Consider the following 18,608-nt stretch of genomic DNA (forward strand, 5'->3'; position numbering starts at 1 on the left):
TGATATGAATATTGTATAATTAAATGGAACAGCAGTTCTCGACTGGGTCGTCCTTTGTTCCGCTGTGTGATACAATTTGATATTGATTTTCGCTAGGTTATAGTTGATTTTAGATTGACCCATTAATAGTAATTACGCCGACAAAACGCCAAGATGATTTTTTTTCCACCAAGACCACTTAAAAATTTAAAGCCATAAATCGTTAATCACAAGAAGGCTCCAAGTTATTGCGCAACCCATTTTAGCGCTCCCGATTCGAAAACTTCCAGTAATTACAGATAGAATTTTAGTATACCTCAGCTAAATAATTCTCAACGTCGGTGTTTATTAAATGATAAAGTCGTGACGCGCGTCGAGCTACCGTCGAATTAATCCGTGTGTTAAAGTGTTAACTGTGTCTTCTGTTTTTCTACGCACGGTGTTGTTAATGCCGAAACCAAATATGTACACGGGCTGTTTGGTGGGCAAATAAGGTCAATACCAGAATAGCGCAGGTTAACCCAGGTTTCGTAAGCCAACTAGTGACTAGGTTATGGACCAAAAATGAATGGTCTGGTGCAGAAATCCGAATGACCTTAACGAGATTGATCGCCCGTCTAGCTATTAGGAGAATGGGTGGCGTCATTTGCAAATTGATTTCGTAATAAAAATGATGATATGCGAAAGGTCATGTTGTGCCTCCTCTCGATTACAGTCTTTGAACTCGCCTTTCGTTTTCGCTGCTTCTAAGCCGGAGTTAATTGCCTCTGCGTAGAATATTGGCGGGTTAATCATCTATGGGATGACATTTTCAAGCGGACCGAATTTTTCGTGTCCTTTTTTGCTTCCTGAGCGTAGGTAGATTAAGGAAGTGTAGGAATGGAGTCCTTCGGGCGACTTGTCATTTTCATATTTTCTCTACATGGTCTCTAGAGACTCTAGAGTACGAAAAAAGTGATCCCTTCTCCGTCTGTCTGTCAAACTTTGTATGTACGAGTATGTTTGAATATAATAACCTCTCTGAAATATGTAAAATATTTTGACTGTATACCTACTTGTTTATCACTCATACTTTTTAAAATTACTTAAACAGGGTGACTCAAAAAAAATTAATGAATGCGGCAATTTATTACACTGATTAAATCAAGAACATCTATTTTAATTGATATACGTATCCTTGCAAAATGTTCATGACGTCATCACAAAATTTTTTAATAGAACAACTCACTTGAAACACATAATTTTTCGAAAAATCTGGATTTATTTACTTTCTTCGACCAATTTTTTAATATCACAATTTTTTGTTTTTGTTTTTTATTTTTCAATTTTTCCATTTTTCAATGTTACGGTTTCATAATCTTCCGATTTTTCAAGTTTAATATTTTCGGTTTTTCAAATCGTCGATTTCCAAACTTTTCGGGTTTTCAGTTTCTCATTTTCAATTTTTCATTTTCCCATTTTTTTTAATTTCCAGTTTCTCGTTTTTATATCACAATTTTTCGTTTTTTATTTCCTTTATTTTGTCACTGTTTCGATTGTATAATTTTTTGTTTGTTTAATTATTCAAATTTTCACTCTTCGATTTTTCGATTCCTCGATTTTCCAATTTTTAAATTTGTCAATTTTACAATTTTTGTATTTCCGGTTTTCCGATTTTCCGATTTCTTTAATTTTCAAAATTTCGATTTTACAATACATATTTTGGTTTTTCGATTTTTAAGTTTCTCAATTTTTAATCTTGATTTTCGAATTTTTTTCGTTTCTTCCATAATTTTTATTTTTCACTTTCACGATTTTTATAATTTTCATTCTCTCGATTTTATATCACAATTTTTCGTTTTTTATTCATTATTTTACTCTTTATTTATTTCCTTTATTTTTTCAATGTTTCTTTCTATCTTATAATTTTTCGCCTATTTAATTTTTCAAATTTTCTGTTTCGATTTCTAAGTCTTCCAACGATCAAATTTGTCAATTTTGCAGCTTTTTTTTTCCAGTTGTCCGATTTTTCGATTTTGAAGTTTCTCAATTTTTAATCTTTCGATTTTAAAATTTTTCGCTTATTTAATTTTTTAAATATTCAATTTCGTTCTAGATTTTCCAATTATTAAATCAGTCAATTTTGCAGTTTTTTTGTATTTCCGATTTTCCGATTTCTTTAATTTTCAAAATTTCGATTTTACAATACATATTTTTGTTTTTGGTTTTTTAGGTTTCTCAATTTTTAATCTTTTGATTTTCGAATTTTTTCGTTTCTTCTATTTTTCAAGTTCCTAACTTTTAGTTTTCTTTTTCCCATTTTTTTAATTTTCATTCTCTCGACTTTCTATCACAATTTTTCGTTTTGTATTTATTATTATTTTATTCGTTATTTATTTCCTTTATCTTTTCAGTGTTTCTTTCGATTTTATAATTTTTTCTTTGATTTTTTAAATTTTCAATCTTTGATTTTTCGGTTTCACAATTTTCCAATTCAATTTGTCAATTTTGCAGTTTTTGTAGGCATTTGTAGATTTCCGATTACTTTAATTTCCAAGATTTCGATTTTAAAATACATATTTTGGTTTTTCGATTTTTAAGTTTCTCAATTTTTAATCATTGGATTTTCAAGTTCTTGATTTCCAGTTGTTAGATTTTTCAAAATTTTCATTTTAAACTTTTTCATTTTGTCGTTTTTGATTTGTCTGTTTTGCAGTTTTTCCATTTTTTTGATTCGAAAAGTTGAAAAATTGAAAAATTGAAAATTCGAAAAATTAAAAATCGAAAAACCAAAATATCGGAAAAAAATGAAAAACCGAAAATCTGAAAAAACGAAAAATTGCAAAATCGAAAAAGAGGAATATCGGAAAATAGCAAATCCATGAACCGAAGAAAGGAAAAATTGAAACATCGAGTAACTAAAATGGAGACAATCAAAAATCGAAAAAAATTAATGAATCGAAAAACTAAAAAACCCACAAATTAAAAATTATAGAACTGTCAAAATTGTAAAAAAAAAGTCGAAAAACTGTAACATTGAAAGATCGAAAAGTTGTAAAATTAAATATATATCGAGAAATTGAAAAATTAAATATCGAAAGAAAAGTGAAGAATTTTAAAAATTATAATTATAAAATATTTAAAAATTATAAGAATTACAAATCACGAATTTAAGAAACGAAAAATTGAGGGATCGAGAAACTGAAAAATCCAAAATTTAAAACCGAAAAATTGCAAATCTAAAAATTGAAAAATTTCACATTCAAAAAAGAAAAATTATAAAATAACATTGAAAAATGGAAAAATTGAAAAAATAAGGAAAACAAGAATCTCAATCGAATAATTGGAAAATCTAAAAAATGAAAATTTGAAGAGTTGCATGACGTAAAAATGAAGAAACAAAAAGTTATAAAATCAGAACATTGATAAGTCGAAAAATTGTAAAAATATAGAAAATAGAAAACCGAAACGAAAAATTACAAATCGCATATCTGAAGAAACTGAAAATTTAGGAATCGAAAAACTGAAAAAGTTACAAAATCCAGTAAGTGAAAAATGAAAAAAATTAAAAAATTATAACAATGAAGAAGTAAAAAACCGAAACGAAAAATCGCATCTCGAAAAATTGAAGAAACGAAAAATCGAAAAATTAGAAATTTAAATTTCCTGAAATTACAGATCGAAAAATTTAGAAATGAAAACTCAAAACATGCCGTAACATTGAAGAAACAAAAAAAAATTAAAATTGCAAATAGAAAAATTGAAGACATTATAAAACTAATAAAGTATAAAATCGGAACATTGAAAAATTAAAAATTTGAAGAAATGAAAAATTAAAAATTCGAAAAATGGAAAAATTAAAAATCGAAAAATTGAAAATATTGTCATTATTATTATTACATGTTTAAAATGAAAACTAGAAAAATTGCAAATGAAAAATTGCAAATGAAAAATTGAAGAAACGAAAAATTGAAAACTCAAAAATTGCAAATCGAAAAATAGAAGACGTGAAAAATTCAAAAATCGAAAAATTGAAAACTCGTGAAATTGAAAAATCTGAAATATCCAAAAGTTGGAAAAAAACAAAAAATTGAAAAAACTGAAAAGTGAAAAAAAATAAAGTCGGAACATTGAAAATTCGAAAATTTGTGAAAATAACAAATCTAAACGAAAAATTGCAAATTCTAAAAATTGAAGGAACAAAAAATGAAGAATTGGAAAATAGCGAATCGAAAAGCTGAACAAATCAAAGTTGAAAAACAAAATGTTAAAAAAACGAAACATTGAAAAATCAAATACATAATAGAAAAAATAAAAACCAGAAAGAAAATTTTCAAATCGAAAAATTGAAGAAACGAAAAATTAAATAACCATGAAACTGAAAAACCAAAAGGTAATTGAAAACACGAAAAATTAATAAATCTAAATGTTGAAGAAACAGAAAATTGAAAACCCAAAAATTGCGAATTGAAAAATATCAAACCGAAAAATAGAAGACGTGAAAAATTAAAAATTGGAAACTCCTGAAATTGCAAAATCTGAAATATCCAAAAGTTGTAAAATTGATAATCGAAAAACTGAAAAAGAAAACTCGAATAATTGCATATCGTAAATTTTGAAGAAACAAAAAAAAATGAAGAATCGAAAAATTGCAAATCGGAAAATTGAAGAAACAAACAATTGAAAAAACTGAAAGTGTAAAAAAATTATAAAGTCGGAACATTGAAAATTCGAAAATTTGGTACAATAAGAAACCGAAACGAAAAATTGAAGAAACAAAAAAATGAAAAATTGAAAAATAGCAAATCGAAAAACTGAAGAGACGAAAAACTGAACAAATCAAAATTGAAAAAACAAAATCGTAAAAAAAGCGAAACATTGAAAAATCAAATAATTGAAAAAATCAAGAAAATAAAAAACCAAAACGAAAATTTGTAAATCGAAAAATTGAAAACTTGAGAAACCCAAACCAAAAACTTGCAAAATCTAAAATTTGTAAAATTCAAAGGTTAGAGAAACTTAAAAATTCAACTCAAAATGTCTGCGAAAGTGTTATTTACGCCATCAGTTTTTACTTCTAAAGTTTATCAAAAAACAAAAATTGCAACAAAAAAATATAATTTTTCAAAAAAGCGGGATTTATTGGTCTGCACTTCAGAAGCGAGAGAAGTTCTCTCGAAATAAACTTCGACCAATTTTTTTTAATTTTTCGATAGCTCTTATCAATAATCGAGCATCTCCCTAATCCGCGTCTCTTATCTGAACAAAAGTCAACGTTATCTCCTATTGTGTCTAAAATAGCCTCCGAAGAATCTCGTTCTCGTAAAAACCCGATGTGTGTCACCGTCACAAACAAAAACGGAATACCATTAGAAACCGAAAGTGAACCAACAGCAACGTTACAGGTTATTCTACCTATAATCTGTTTACACTCCATTAATGTAACGGCATTCCTTTTTTTATCAATAGAATTATTTAAGAGATGATCTAAGTTGAATGAATTTTGTTTTGGTAATTAAATAAGTGAATAGTAGGTTACGTGGTTGACTGGTGCCATTGCGTAACGGAACAATGTGGTCGACCTTTCACTTTCATCCTCATCTTTATGTTTGCGTCGTCCGTACCTGCTCAAAACACCGTTTCGTTTCATCACATTTTCACCTTTTTTGCATTTTTCGGATGACGACGCGTCGACAATAACACCGCTTTTCTGGTGTTCTTGACACCTGCTAGGGTCAGTGTCGGCCCAAATGAACCCCTAATCGGATTTTAATCCCGCATTCAAATGTAAATGCAGAACAACTCAGCATGAAGAATCCATGTCTAGGTCAATGAATGTTTCGGATTTGCACATGTCCAAATAGCATGACAGCGAATTCGTTACGACGCTTTGTATGCCAGAATTGACGAATTCTTTGGCACCCGGATCGGTAACATAAAACTTGACCAAACCATTTTTACCCGTTGCGCAATCGACGATTTCGGCTGTAAATTTCGGGGAATTAAACGGGAGTTGCAAAGCCCAACGGAAGCGCGAAAATGGAGGGATCGACTAAATTCTACCGTAATTTTCCAATAGCGACGAGCTGCTAGAAAAAATACAAAGCGATATTGAAGTGATAGTGATCGTCAACTATTTTCTATTTTTATGCTGTTGCTTGTAGTGTAACTACTTTTTTGTTCAGTATAAGCTTGTTACTACATGCATAAACGCGCAGGATATAATTGGGCTCGTGTGCACCGATCAAACCTGCCACTGCATGATAAAGGTGCTTTGTTATCTTTGAATAAATACACCACACACGAATTTACGGTATTGTAGTGAACATGTGCACCTCGTTGCTGAAGCATTGGAATGCGGTAAAGTCTTGACTTTTAGTAATAATAGTAATAATAAATAATAATTTTTCGTGGATAGCTGTAAGTCGTTTACATAAATTATCGAAGAATCGATCCCTAATTATTACTTACGAATTGTATTGTGTCTTCTCATCGGTACACTGTTTTCGCACGTAATTAGCAGTCTTTGAGACCTGCCGGATACTAAGTTATGAAATCGAGCCACTCCACGACTACCAATACTACACAATTTAGACAAAAGAACGTCGTGCTTTAAGCTATCAAACGCCTTAGTCGCGTCGTGGTACATTCCGACGGGTAATAATTTAATCAAGTGATTTATAAATTGTAGTTTGCGTTGGCCGACCTTTTACAAAATCATATTGATAATTTGCCAGTAAGTTGCACTAGTTTACAAATTTCAATCAAATATTATCCCCAGAGATGAAAATAACATTTCTATAGATTTTTTGACCTGCGGAGTTCAAATTCATTAACCAAAGAATTCCGTCACGTGCTGCTATGAGTTAAAATAGTACACTGGCTGTCAGAGAATTGAATGAAACGAATTTCAGTTCCATGAATAACAAGCAACGTTTCATAACTCCTAGAATACGAAAACATAGGTTTCTCGTTTTCGTCTTGCTTGTTGGCGGTCTGCCATTACAAGCGCATTGATTTTCGCCCTAAAAATACTTTTATAGCTAAGTATGTTATTACTATAACTTAAAAGGGTTGTCAATTCGCTGCTGCAGGGGCGAGGGAACATTTTTTTCCCTAAATTTTCATTCATGCTTTGGGCATCGTAAGCATGAGATTCCTAATTTCAAGTAGAGTACGTTCTAGCGTTCTTAATGAGGGTTAACTTTTCTAATTACGTTACGTCGAAACGGGAGCCTAGAACTCCGCCACATTCTTCGGGGACCCCATACGAATAAATCAGTGGAGGGCGTAAACGCGTTAACGTGTTTTATCGAATCCCAGGATTACACCCTAACCCGGTTCTTGTTGCCTCCGATGATCTCCGTGTTCACTACTCATGACCGGGATTCAGTAGCGGCCATCAATAGTTCCAAGCCAATTCCGCCATTTCGCAGCACGCATTATGCAGTCGTGTATGCTCTAGTTGATCGTAACGTAGAGATTCCTTAGCGCTAAGGGTTAGTTTTGGCCCACTTTCTAAGTCCGCAGACGTTTCGCCATGTTTTCACCGCAATAGTTAACCAATCCGTTCGTAATTCATGCGACCTTGTTGCGATCGTTCGAGTATCCATCTCGTCTTTTGAATAAGAGACGCCGTCGCGACTTGTTGCGTTTATTTTGCGAGCATCCGTAGGGGTCCGACTCCAGTAATGATGGCGTCGTGACGTGAACGACGGCGTGCATTCCCACAATCGATAGCCGTGTTTGGGGCCCGGGGTTCCTTAGACGTAGGCGTCGTTCATCTGCACCATGCGCCCACGCCATCCATTCAAACCGCCCACGAGAGTACTATGACGTCACTCGGTTGTGCGGCGCCACCCCTCTCACCCCTTTCGTCATCCCGCAGTCTCCGAGTTCTGTTACCTAGCAACTGGTGATCTGCAGCATCGTGCACTAGATCGCAGAACAATCGCCGACACGCTTCCAGAGAGTTCGGAACGCGCGAAATGACCGCCCCCGTCGTCGACGACGCCTCCGGAAGCCGGACGGAAGGGGTGGGACTCCGATTGTTGTAATTAGGGTAGCTAACGTTGTTTGTTTTTGTTACAGTGCAGCACACCAGACGAGTACGGTGACTGCATGGCAGACGTGAACTACTTCCTCGAGATGGAGGAGAGGATGAAGAACAACAACAGCGGCGTCGGGGACGTGAAGAACATAGAATCTCAGCAGCGACTCGCGGTGCTCAGCTTCGAACAGGTCTGTCGCCTGAACGACGTCATGGACGAGGTGGTGAGCATCCACGGCCGCGGCAACTTCCCGACGCTCGAGGTCCGTCTGAGGGATTTGGTGAACGTCGTCCGCAAGAAGCTGGAGAGCGACCCGGCCTCCGGGGGAGCGGGAATGCGGGTCCGCGATATCCGCCTCAACGGCGGCGCCGCGTCCCACGTCCTGGCCACCGAGTCCCAGCCATACAACGACCTGGATCTCATCTTCGGCGTGGAGTTGTCCAACATGCGCAACTTCGACCGGGTCAAGTCCGCCGTACTCAGTTCTCTCTACGAAATGTTACCTGATGGCGTCAGCCGCAAACGCATGTCCACATGCAGTCTCAAGGAAGCTTACGTAAGCAAGATGGTGAAAGTGAATAGTAGTAATAACGATGGTGATCGCTGGTCCCTCATCTCCCTCGGTAATTCCCGCGGTCGCGGCGTCGAGCTGAAGTTCGTCGACAGCATGCGGCGGCAGTTCGAGTTCTCGGTGGACTCTTTTCAAATCATCCTGGACTCTCTTTTGCTCTTTTACGAATGCAGCGAGCTTCCGATCAGCGAGAATTTCTACCCGACCGTGGTGGGGGAGTCCTTCTACGGCGACTTCCAGGAAGCCCTGTACCATTTACACAAGAAGCTGATCTCAACGAGACACCCCGAGGAAATCCGCGGCGGCGGTCTGCTCAAGTATTGCAATTTGCTAGTCAAAAACTACAAACCCGCGAATCCGGACCACATCAAGAGCCTCCAGAAGTACATGTGCTCGCGATTCTTCATCGACTTCCCCGACATCAACCAGCAGAGAGGCAAGCTGGAGAATTACCTGTGGAATCACTTCGTGGAGCCCGAGGAGGAGGCCCTCAAACACCAGTACCTGATGCTTTTGCACGACGTCGTGGAGGAGTCCACCGTCTGCTTGATGGGGCACGAGCGGCGGCAGACCCTCCAGCTGATAAAGAGCCTCGCTTGGCAGGTCCTCTACCAGGACCAGCAGCGCATAATGACCCAGCAGCCGCCGCCCCTCATGTACGCCAACGGCATCGTCTACGCTCCCATCATCCAGACAAGTTGCTACTGTACGTGTAACACTTGGATGTCGTGCTGTTCGTCGTGATGTGTATAAGTCTGTGCGAGTCGTATGAAAGCGGGACCACCAGCATCTTGTCTATAAATTGTGTAGATTTGGTAGCTGTTGTGCGCCGCGCAAAGACTTTGACAAAATGGTTCCAATCTCGTACAGACACGAAATTACCGACTGAGGTTCCCGTTTTCGGAGCCCGTATAATAAACTCTCTGAATGCAGGCTAGACGCGTCGTCTCTAAACTCTACGAAACCATTCCGAAATTTTACACACATTGCTATTATTTGTTGATTTTGTTGCAACATGAGGCTGAAAGTTCTTTAAAAACATGTTGACGCATCGTTGGTGTGTGGCTGTGAGAAACACATTTATAATTGGGTTGTGTACATGGAGATTTAGCGATTGGAGCGTATTTCTCGAGAGATGCAGCAGCCTGAAGCGTCCGATACGTCGCTCAATTTTACTCAATATTGTAAGTCAGAAGGACCCTCTCGGGCTCTCCACCGCCACTCCTAGACCTCTCTTCCTGTTCTGGAACTTTGCCGTAATGCATTTTATACGCATACTATATACGTACATATGAATTTTAGCATATTTGTACTTTAATCACCGACTCTTCTTGTTTGTACACTTTACTTGATGCTTTAAAGAGAACCGTTTATTTATTTTAAGTTTTATCAGAGCAGTGTTATGTTACGTCATTTATTCCCCTACATTATTGTACTTTACATACTTATTATATTTTAATAGTGTATTGATGTTTAAGTATTGCATCGACATTGGGCCTCTTATTTATTGTGTATTTTAATTTGTTTGATGGTTAAAAGTGACCTTCAGGCTGCATACATACATATTATATTTTTTTAGAAATGCTGCAATCAGTGCAAACGTCGCCCGGTCGCAATAAGTATTAAAATGTACATATTGTAATATACAAGTCATAACTTCATATTAAGTGAATATTTTCAGAAATATGTATGTAGTTTGTCACAAGTAAAATTAGCAAATGTATGGATAGATAAATCAGATTTTTATTTTTTAGATATTTTAGAGAAAATTAAATACTTAAAAAAAAGTTACACTGAGCGTTAAATTAAAACAAACAAAAAAAAAACACGTATACGTGATCAGGCCTAATTTAATCGTGTAACGAGCCAGCTCAGTCTGACTATCTATAGTTAATCATAGACTGCTCGGTGACCTCTTCAATATGCCTACGAGTACTTATGTCGCGAGGGTGACTGACTGAAAAATTACATACATAACAATATTGGATCCCTAGGATTCGTTTTAAGCTATCGTCTATCATAAAAATTACAAAAAAAAAAACAAAATGTCTATTTTGATTGAAATGTATGTATGTTATTATGGGCTTAATTGTATATTTTTATTGTTCCATAGGCCCAGTAAGAATAAACTAAGGAAAATGTAAAAACCCAATAAAAATCAATAAAATGTGTAAACATTTCTGAAATCACCACCGTACTTTATTTATTCATCCCGCATTCCCCTCCTAGAAAAAGAAAGCTCGTAAAAAGAAATCCGTTGAACTTCTGAAGGAACGCCATAAGTTTACATTGCATACATAGCGCAACGTGACATCCGCATATCCTCGTGACGTCCATCGTAGGGGAACTCCGGCAACATTAGAAAAGTTCCGTTGCCCCACGCCGGTCTAGACTGCCATGGTGCCATGGCGGATCGACAGTAACCTACTTTATCGGCAGTACTTTTACTTGCCACAAGGCCGTCCTTGCCTCGTCCTGAATAACTGAAAACTGCTCAACGTTCAAATAGATTGTTGCATGGATATCGCACCGGATAATTCGCCTGATTACACCCATTTCGGCCGTCGACAATCCAAACAGCAATTAAATAACTCCGCCGTGTATTCCACTTGCAGATAGAAACCGGCGCACCGGATGCTCTCCATTAATTAAACATCTCTAATTAATACCGGACTCGAATTTCGTCTCACGGTTTAACTGCCCCAATTAGATACCCGCGACGAAATTAAGACTCGCTGCTGAATTTTGAACAGATTAATATTTCAAAAGGTAAAGTTTGCGGTAAAGTTCGGGGGATTTCTAGACGGCACTGGGACGTTTAGCATGAAACGCAGTTATACGGTATTGTGTAAGATGAGATTATAATACGGAAGGCTACAACTACAACAGTTTTGGCATCGACCACTAGTGAAAGTACAAAACACCGAGCCGCAATTACAGAGTAATGTAAAACGTCCATCAATGCGCGCTTATTTCACATACACAATTCTTCAAACGCGCAGGAATGTGAGAGTCACTTTATTATTGGAGATTTCGCATGGTTGCGACATCGCAAAGCGTCTTCCTCCTAGGGAGGGCGAAGCTGTGATGTAAATCGAACCCTAAGGTGAAAAAATCAAAATATGGAACTGCTGTTGTAGCGGTGCTAATCGATTTTACGCCTAATTTCGTGCGGTTTCTTCTCTTCCTAGTATCATTATTAAATTAATTAATAAACACACAAAAAGTAAGTGTAAAGAATGCAAAAAGACAAGCTGAGCAACGGTAAAACGAGTTTTATATTTATTACTTGCAGTAACAGTGTTGCCACTCATTTCGTGTTTTTTGCTTTATAATAATTGTCAAAATTTCCTTGTAACTTATTGTACAAAAACAGGGGAAAAACAAGTCAAGTTTGATTCATTTGTCTGAAAAGTTTTATAACTTAATAGCTTCTATTCTTTGTAAAAAAGTAGATAAAAGCGTTATCACGGATTTTCTGGTATCACAATAGATCTATTTATAAGCTGCTAAAGTTCCTATATGTAGTCGGATTTTTGCACAAACGTGCCGGGACGCTGTAAATGTGCATATGTCAATATGCATTTGTACAAACAAGCTTTACACAACTCTTTAAACGATGTTTTGTGTGTTTAGACAGACATCACTTTGTTCCGCTATCCTCTAATAAATCTTCCTAGACTCATTTTGGAGTTAACTAAACCTAAAACCGATATTTTTTGTTTTTATTAAGAACTATGTTAGTTATCAGAAAATTAATTGCATTTGATCATAAATGTCCGAGAAGGCGGAAGAGTGGAAACTACATTAAAATTTGTGTTGTACGGGTGGGAGTTACGAAGGAATCTGCTAGAAGGTTGGTATGTAATCGTTTGTCATTATCATTAATGACAAAATGACAAATCTGAACAAGCAAATGTAATTCGTTTTAATTAATTCTGAGTTGTAAGACAATCTATAGTTGCAGTTAATAGTTTAATGCTTCTTTCTGTATAATTTCCTTTTTATATTGAAGATTTTTGTCGTTAATAAGTTTTTGTGTCGATTTAAAAATAGTTAAAGGTCATTTTCGCTCAAATCGCAAATTATCGTTCCTGTTAAGTTCTTTTGTAGTTTTACGACAGGTTGTTCACTTTTCGACACTCGTACCTGTATGCTGGTGTCACAGTTCTTTAATTGACCCGTATCGTGGAAGATCGTAAACTTTCGATTAGAGCTTTCGGTTCAATCAGATCTATTCATTATACTTCTTTAAAAAATTGTAACTTTGATTTTGCAATTTTCGTGTTTGTGATAATCTGTATAAAGTAAAAATTAGAGGAATAAATAACACCAAAAATTTGCGCTCCCAAGTACAGACAACGTAAAATATATAACTTTAGTTCAAGTGTTTATGTTTATACATCGAAAGAATGTCACGTAGAAATTAGTTTGATTTGAATGAGTTTCGTCTCCTCAAAACGGACTAAATTTATTAAGTAAGCCACAATCCAACAGAATGTCCTGAATATTATAATTCTTAATTTAGCATTATTAAATAAAGACATTTTCGAAAAAATGCGGTGCCCCCTTCTTGATCAATAAAAAATTGGTGATGAGGTTATCAACATTGGTAATACTAATCATAGCACAAAAGAAAAAAATGAAATGCTATCACACTGTCTTAATTTTTTTGCGAAAATTTGTACGTTTAGAGAAATAACTCAAGCATAATTGTTGTATAACATTTAAATCTGTTGGTGAAGATGATTAGCCAAATTTTGGTTAGTCTTTAACCATCTACACGATACTTCTAATACATATACACAACAACAATGGGTCCAGTAGTTTTGCAGATTACGTGTTTAATAAAAATCGACACAGGCGCCAGACAAACGGAAACGAGAAATCACTTTTTCGTACTCTAGGGGTCATGAATCGTCGAGAAAAATGAAACTGGCAAGTCGTCCGATGCACTCAATTACTATACTTCCTTGGCTTGCGAACTGTGATTTGTGATAACTTCAATACATTGAAACAAATATAAATAAGTAATACCACCAGTAACAGTGTAGGAAGCTACAAACAATTTAAAAGAATTTCGGGGACCACTTTTGTTTTTGAAGTAGTTTAAAAGAATGTCGGGGACCTCTTTTTTTAGTTTTTGAAGTAGTTTGAAAGAATCTCGAAGACCCATTTTGTTCTCTTTTTGAAATAATTTGAAAGGATCTCGGGGACCATTTTTGTCTGGTATTGAAAGAATCACGGGAAACCCCTTTTGATGTGGTTTTGAAGTAGGGTGAAAGAATCTCAGGGACTCCTTTTGTTTTGGTTTTGAAATAGTTTGGAAGAATTTTGGAGTCCCTTATATCTGGTTTTTGAAGTGATTTAAAAGAATGTCGGAATTCTTTATGTCTGATTTTTGTAGTAATTTAATTCTCGGTAATCTTTCAATGTATTGTTATTGAAGCAATTTGAAAGATTCTCTGGGAGCCTTTTGTTCTCTTTTTGATTTTTTTTTAAACCATGAAGAATGTCGAGGATTCCTTGTGTCTAGTTTTTGAAGCAGTTTAAAGGATTCTCGGGGAGCTTTTGTATCTAATTTTTTTAAGTGGTTTGAAAGATTCTCAATTCCCCAATCTTGGAGATCCCGTGTTTTGTTTTTGAAGTATTTTGATTCGCGGGAAGCCTCTGTAGTTAAAGTTTTTGTAGTAGTGTCAAAGAATTTGCGGACCCCTTTGGTTTCGTTTTCGTAGTCATTAGAACGAACCCAAAATCCGAGTTTAGTTTTTGAAGTAGTTTAAAAGAATTTCTGAGATCCCTTGTCTTGTTTTTGAAGTAATTAAAAAGAATCTCCCAGATCATTGAAGGAATCTCAGGGAATCTTTTTGATTTGTTTTTGAAGTAGTTGAAAGAATCTTAGGGATCCCCTGTGGGTCTTATTTTTGAAGTGCTTTGAAGGAATCTCGGGGACTCGTTTTATTTGGTTTTCAAGCACTTTGAAACAATCTTAGAGATCCCTTATCCCCGATTTTTTAATAATAATAATAACAGATCATAACTCCACTTATAAGATAAAAAAAAAACATATAAATAAATATATAAAAATTAAACTTACATATTATATAATAAAAACAAAGTAAACCTAGCCTACATACTTGCGTAATTTTTGAAGCAGTTGAAAGCCTTCGAGGACCCCTTTTGTTTTATTTTTGAGGTAGTTTGAATGAATTTCGGAGATCCCTTTTCTTGTTTTTGAAGTAATTAGAAAGATTCTCGAGGACTCTATGTGTCTAGTTTTTGAAATACATAGTTTGAATGAACTTGAGAATCCCTTACGTCAAGTGTTTAGACTATTTTGAAACAATCTTGGGAACCTGTTGTGTCTGCTTTTTGAAATAATTTGAAAGAATGTCAGGGACTCTTTGTGTCTGGTTTTTGAAGTAGCTTGTCAGAATCTCTGGGACCACTTTGGTCTTATTTTTGAAGTAAATAATTTGAAAGAATCTCGGGGAATCCTTTTTGATTTGGTTTTGAGATAGTTTGGATCTCGGAATCCTTTGTGTCTGGGTTTTGAAGTAGTTTAAAAGATTCTCGAGGATCAATTTTGTTTTGTTTTTGAAGTAGTTGAAAGAATCTCGAGAACCCCTTGTGTATAGTTTTTGAAGTAATTTAAAAGGATCATGGGGAACATCTTTTATTTGTTTTTTTTTTTTGAAGTAGTTTAAAAAATCTTGGGGATCCTGTGTGCCCGGTTTTTGACGTAGTTTGAAAGAATCTCTGAAAACCTTTTGTTTGTTTAGAATTAGTTTGAAAAATTCTCCGCAACTCCTTTTATTTTGTTTTTGAAGTAATGTAAAAGAATCTTGGAGATCTTTTGTCCACGATTTTTGAAATAGTTTGAACGAATCTTGGGGATCTCTTGTGCTTAATTTTTTAAGTAGTTTAAAAGAATCCCGAGAACCTGTTGTCTGGTTTTTTAAGTAGTTTGAAAGATTCTCGGGGACTCCTTTTATTTTGTTTTTCAAGCGGTTTGAAAGAATCCTAGGGATCCCTTATCACCGATTTTTAATAATAATAATAATAATGTATTTATTGATTAACAGAACATAATTCCACTTATAAGACAATCAAAAAATATATCAATAAACATATAAAAATTAAATTTATTATATATCAAATTATCAAAAGCAAAGCAAACCAACCCTTGCGTAATTTTTGAAGTAGTTTAAAAGCCTTCGAAGACCCCTTTTATTTTACTTTTGAGGTAGTTTAAATGAATTTCGGAGATCCCTTGTCTTATTTTTGAAGTAATTAGAAAGAATCTCGATCACTCCATATGTCTATTTTTTGAAGCACATAGTTTGAAAGAACTTGGGAATAGTTTGCGCCCAGTTTCCAGAGTAGTTTGAAAGAATTTTGGGAACCTGTTGTGTCTAGGTTTTGAAGTAATTTGAAAAAATCTCGGGGATTCCTTGTGTCTGGTTTTTGAAGTAGTTTGAAAGTATTTCGGGAACCTCTTGTGTTTGGTTTCTGAAGTAGTTTGAAAGAATCTCGGGGACCTATTTTGTTTTGTTTTTGAAGTAGCTGAAAGAATCTTAGACATCCTGTGTGGCCGGTTTTTGAAGTAGTTTGAAAGAGTCTCGGAGAACCTTTTGTTTGTTTTGAAGTAGTTTGAAAGAATCTCGGAGACGCTTTTTTTTGTTTTTGAAGTATTGTAAAAGAATCTTGGGGGTCTCTTGTGCGCGGTTTTTGAAGTAGTTTGTAGAAATCTTGGGTGTCACTTATACCCGATTTTTCAAGTAATTTAAAAGAATCTCGCGGACGCATTTTGTTTTGTTTTTGAACTAGTTGAAAGAATCTCAGGGACCTTTTGCGTCTGGTTTTTGAAGTAATTTGAAAGAATTTTGGAGATGCCTTGTGCACGGATTTTGAAGTAGTTTGAACGAATCTTAAGGATCTCTTGTGCCTGATTTTTGAAATAGTTTAAAACAATTCCCAGAATCTGTTGTGTTTGGTTTTTGAAGTAGTTTGAAAGATTCTCTAGAACTCCTTTTGGTTTTTCAAGTAGTTTGGAAGAATCTTACAGATCCCTTATGCCGGATTTTTTTTACTAATAATAATAATAATGTATTTATTATCTAAAAGAATATAGTTCCACTTATAAAACAATCAAAAAATAGATAAATAAATATATAAAAATTAAACGTATTAAATAACAGAAACAAAGCAAACCTAGTCTACACACTTGCGTAGTTTTTGAAGTAGTTTGAAAGCTTTGAGGACTCTTTTATTTTACTTTTGAGGTGGTTTGAATGATTTTCGGAGATTACTTAGAAGTAATTAGAAAAAATCTCGAGAACTCCATGTGCCTAGTTTTTGAAGTACATAGATTGAAAGCATTTTGAGAATCTGTTGTGTCTGGTTCTTGAAGTAATTGGAAAGAATCTCGGAGACTCCTCGTGTTTTGTTTTTGAAATAATTTGAAAGGTCTCGGAGACCCTTTTTGATTTTTTTTAAGTAGTTTGAAAAATCTCGAGGACCCCTTATGTCTGGTTTTGAAGTAGTTTGAAAGAATCTCGGGGACCACTTTTGTTTTGGTTTTGAAGTAGTTCGAAAAAATCTTGGGCATCCTATATACCCGGTTTTTGAAGTAGTTTAAAAGAATCTCGAGGACCCCTTTTGTTTTACTTTTGAGGTAGTTTGAATTTCGAAAATCCCTTGTCTTGTTTTTGAAGTATTTATATTAGAAAGAATCTCGAGGACTCGATGTGTCTAGTTTTAGAATCTTGGGGGTCTCTTGTGCACGGTTTTTGAAGTAGTTTGAACGAATCTTGGGTATCCCTTATACCCGGTTTTTCAAGTAGTTTGAAAGAATCTTGGGGATCCATTTTGTTTTGTTTTTGAAGTAGCTGAAAGAATCTTAGGGATCCTGAGTGACGGGTTTTTGAAGTAGTTTGAAAGAGTCTCGGAGAACCTTTTGTTTGTTTTGAAGTAGTTTGAAAGAATCTCGAGAACTCCTTTCTTTTTTGTTTTTGACGTAATGTAAAAGAATCTTACGGGTCTCTTGTGCACGGTTTTTGAAGTAGTTTGTACGAATCTTAGGTATCCCTTATACCCGGTTTTTGAAGTAATTTAAAAGAATCTCGCACACCCCTTTTGTTTTGTTTTTGAAGTAGAAGGATGTTGTAGATTCTGTGTGACCGGTTTTTGAAGTAGTTTGAAAGAATCTCGGAAAAACTTTTGTTTGTTTTGAAGTAATTTGAAAGAATCTCGGGTACTCCTTTCGTTTTATTTTTGAAGTAATGTAAAAGAATCTTTAGGATCTCTTGTGCACAGTTTTTGAAGTAATTTGAACGAATCTTAGGGATCTCTTGTGCCTGATTTTTTAAGTAGTTTAAAAGAATTCCGAAAATCGATTATGTTTGATTTTTGAAGTAATTTGAGAGATTCTCGGGGACTCCTTTTGGTTTTTCAAGTAGTTTGGAAGAATCTTACAGATCTCTTATGCCGGATTTTTAATAATAATAATGTATTTATTATCTAACTGAACATAATTCCACTTATAAGACAGTAAAAAAATAGAAAAATAAATATATAAAAATTAAACTTATTGTAATAACAGAAACAAAGCAAACCTAGTCTACACACTTGCGTAGTTTTTGAAGTAGTTTGAAAGCTTTGAAGATCCTTTTATTTTGCTTTTGAGGTAGTGTGAATGAATTTCGGAGATTCCTTATTTTGTTTTTGAAGTAATTAGAAAGAATCTCGAGAACTCCATGTGCCCAGTTTTTGAAGTACATACTTTGAAAGTATCTTGAGAATCTGTTGTGTATGGTTTTTGAAGTAATTAGAAAGAATCTCGGGGACTCCATGTGTTTTGTTTTTGAAATAATTTGAAAGGTCTCGGAGACCCTTTTTGATTTTTTTTTTAAGTAGTTTGAAAGAATCTCGGGGGCCCCTTATGTTTGGTTTTTGAACTAGTTTGAAAGAATCTCCGGGATCCCTTATGTCTGGTTTTTGAAGTAGTTTGAAAAAATCTCGAGAAC

The 18,608-nt window shown here is 34.9% G+C and overlaps 1 protein-coding gene across 2 annotated transcripts in view; it reads left to right on the plus strand.

The window, feature by feature from the left end:
* The window catches only part of LOC135128585 (uncharacterized protein), a 47,230-nt gene extending 36,461 nt beyond the window's left edge, over positions 1–10,769 (plus strand). Inside the window, exons 1-2 of one of the 2 annotated variants that reach the window (XM_064055481.1) lie at positions 6,262–6,318; positions 8,050–10,769. In XM_064055481.1, coding sequence (XP_063911551.1) covers positions 6,286–6,318; positions 8,050–9,324 — 1,308 coding nt within the window. In that variant the 5' untranslated portion in view covers positions 6,262–6,285 and the 3' untranslated portion in view covers positions 9,325–10,769. Of the gene's footprint in view, positions 1–6,261; positions 6,319–8,049 lie in introns of those variants that run through there. The other variant, XM_064055480.1, reaches the window with a different exon arrangement.
* Positions 10,770–18,608: the final 7,839 nt, after the last annotated feature.

Source organism: Zophobas morio, unplaced genomic scaffold, assembly GCF_036711695.1.
Source record: "Zophobas morio isolate AGI-343-1 ecotype UQ-CSIRO unplaced genomic scaffold, CSIRO_AGI_Zmor_V1 ptg000014l, whole genome shotgun sequence".
Classification (NCBI taxonomy): Eukaryota; Metazoa; Arthropoda; class Insecta; order Coleoptera; family Tenebrionidae; genus Zophobas; species Zophobas morio.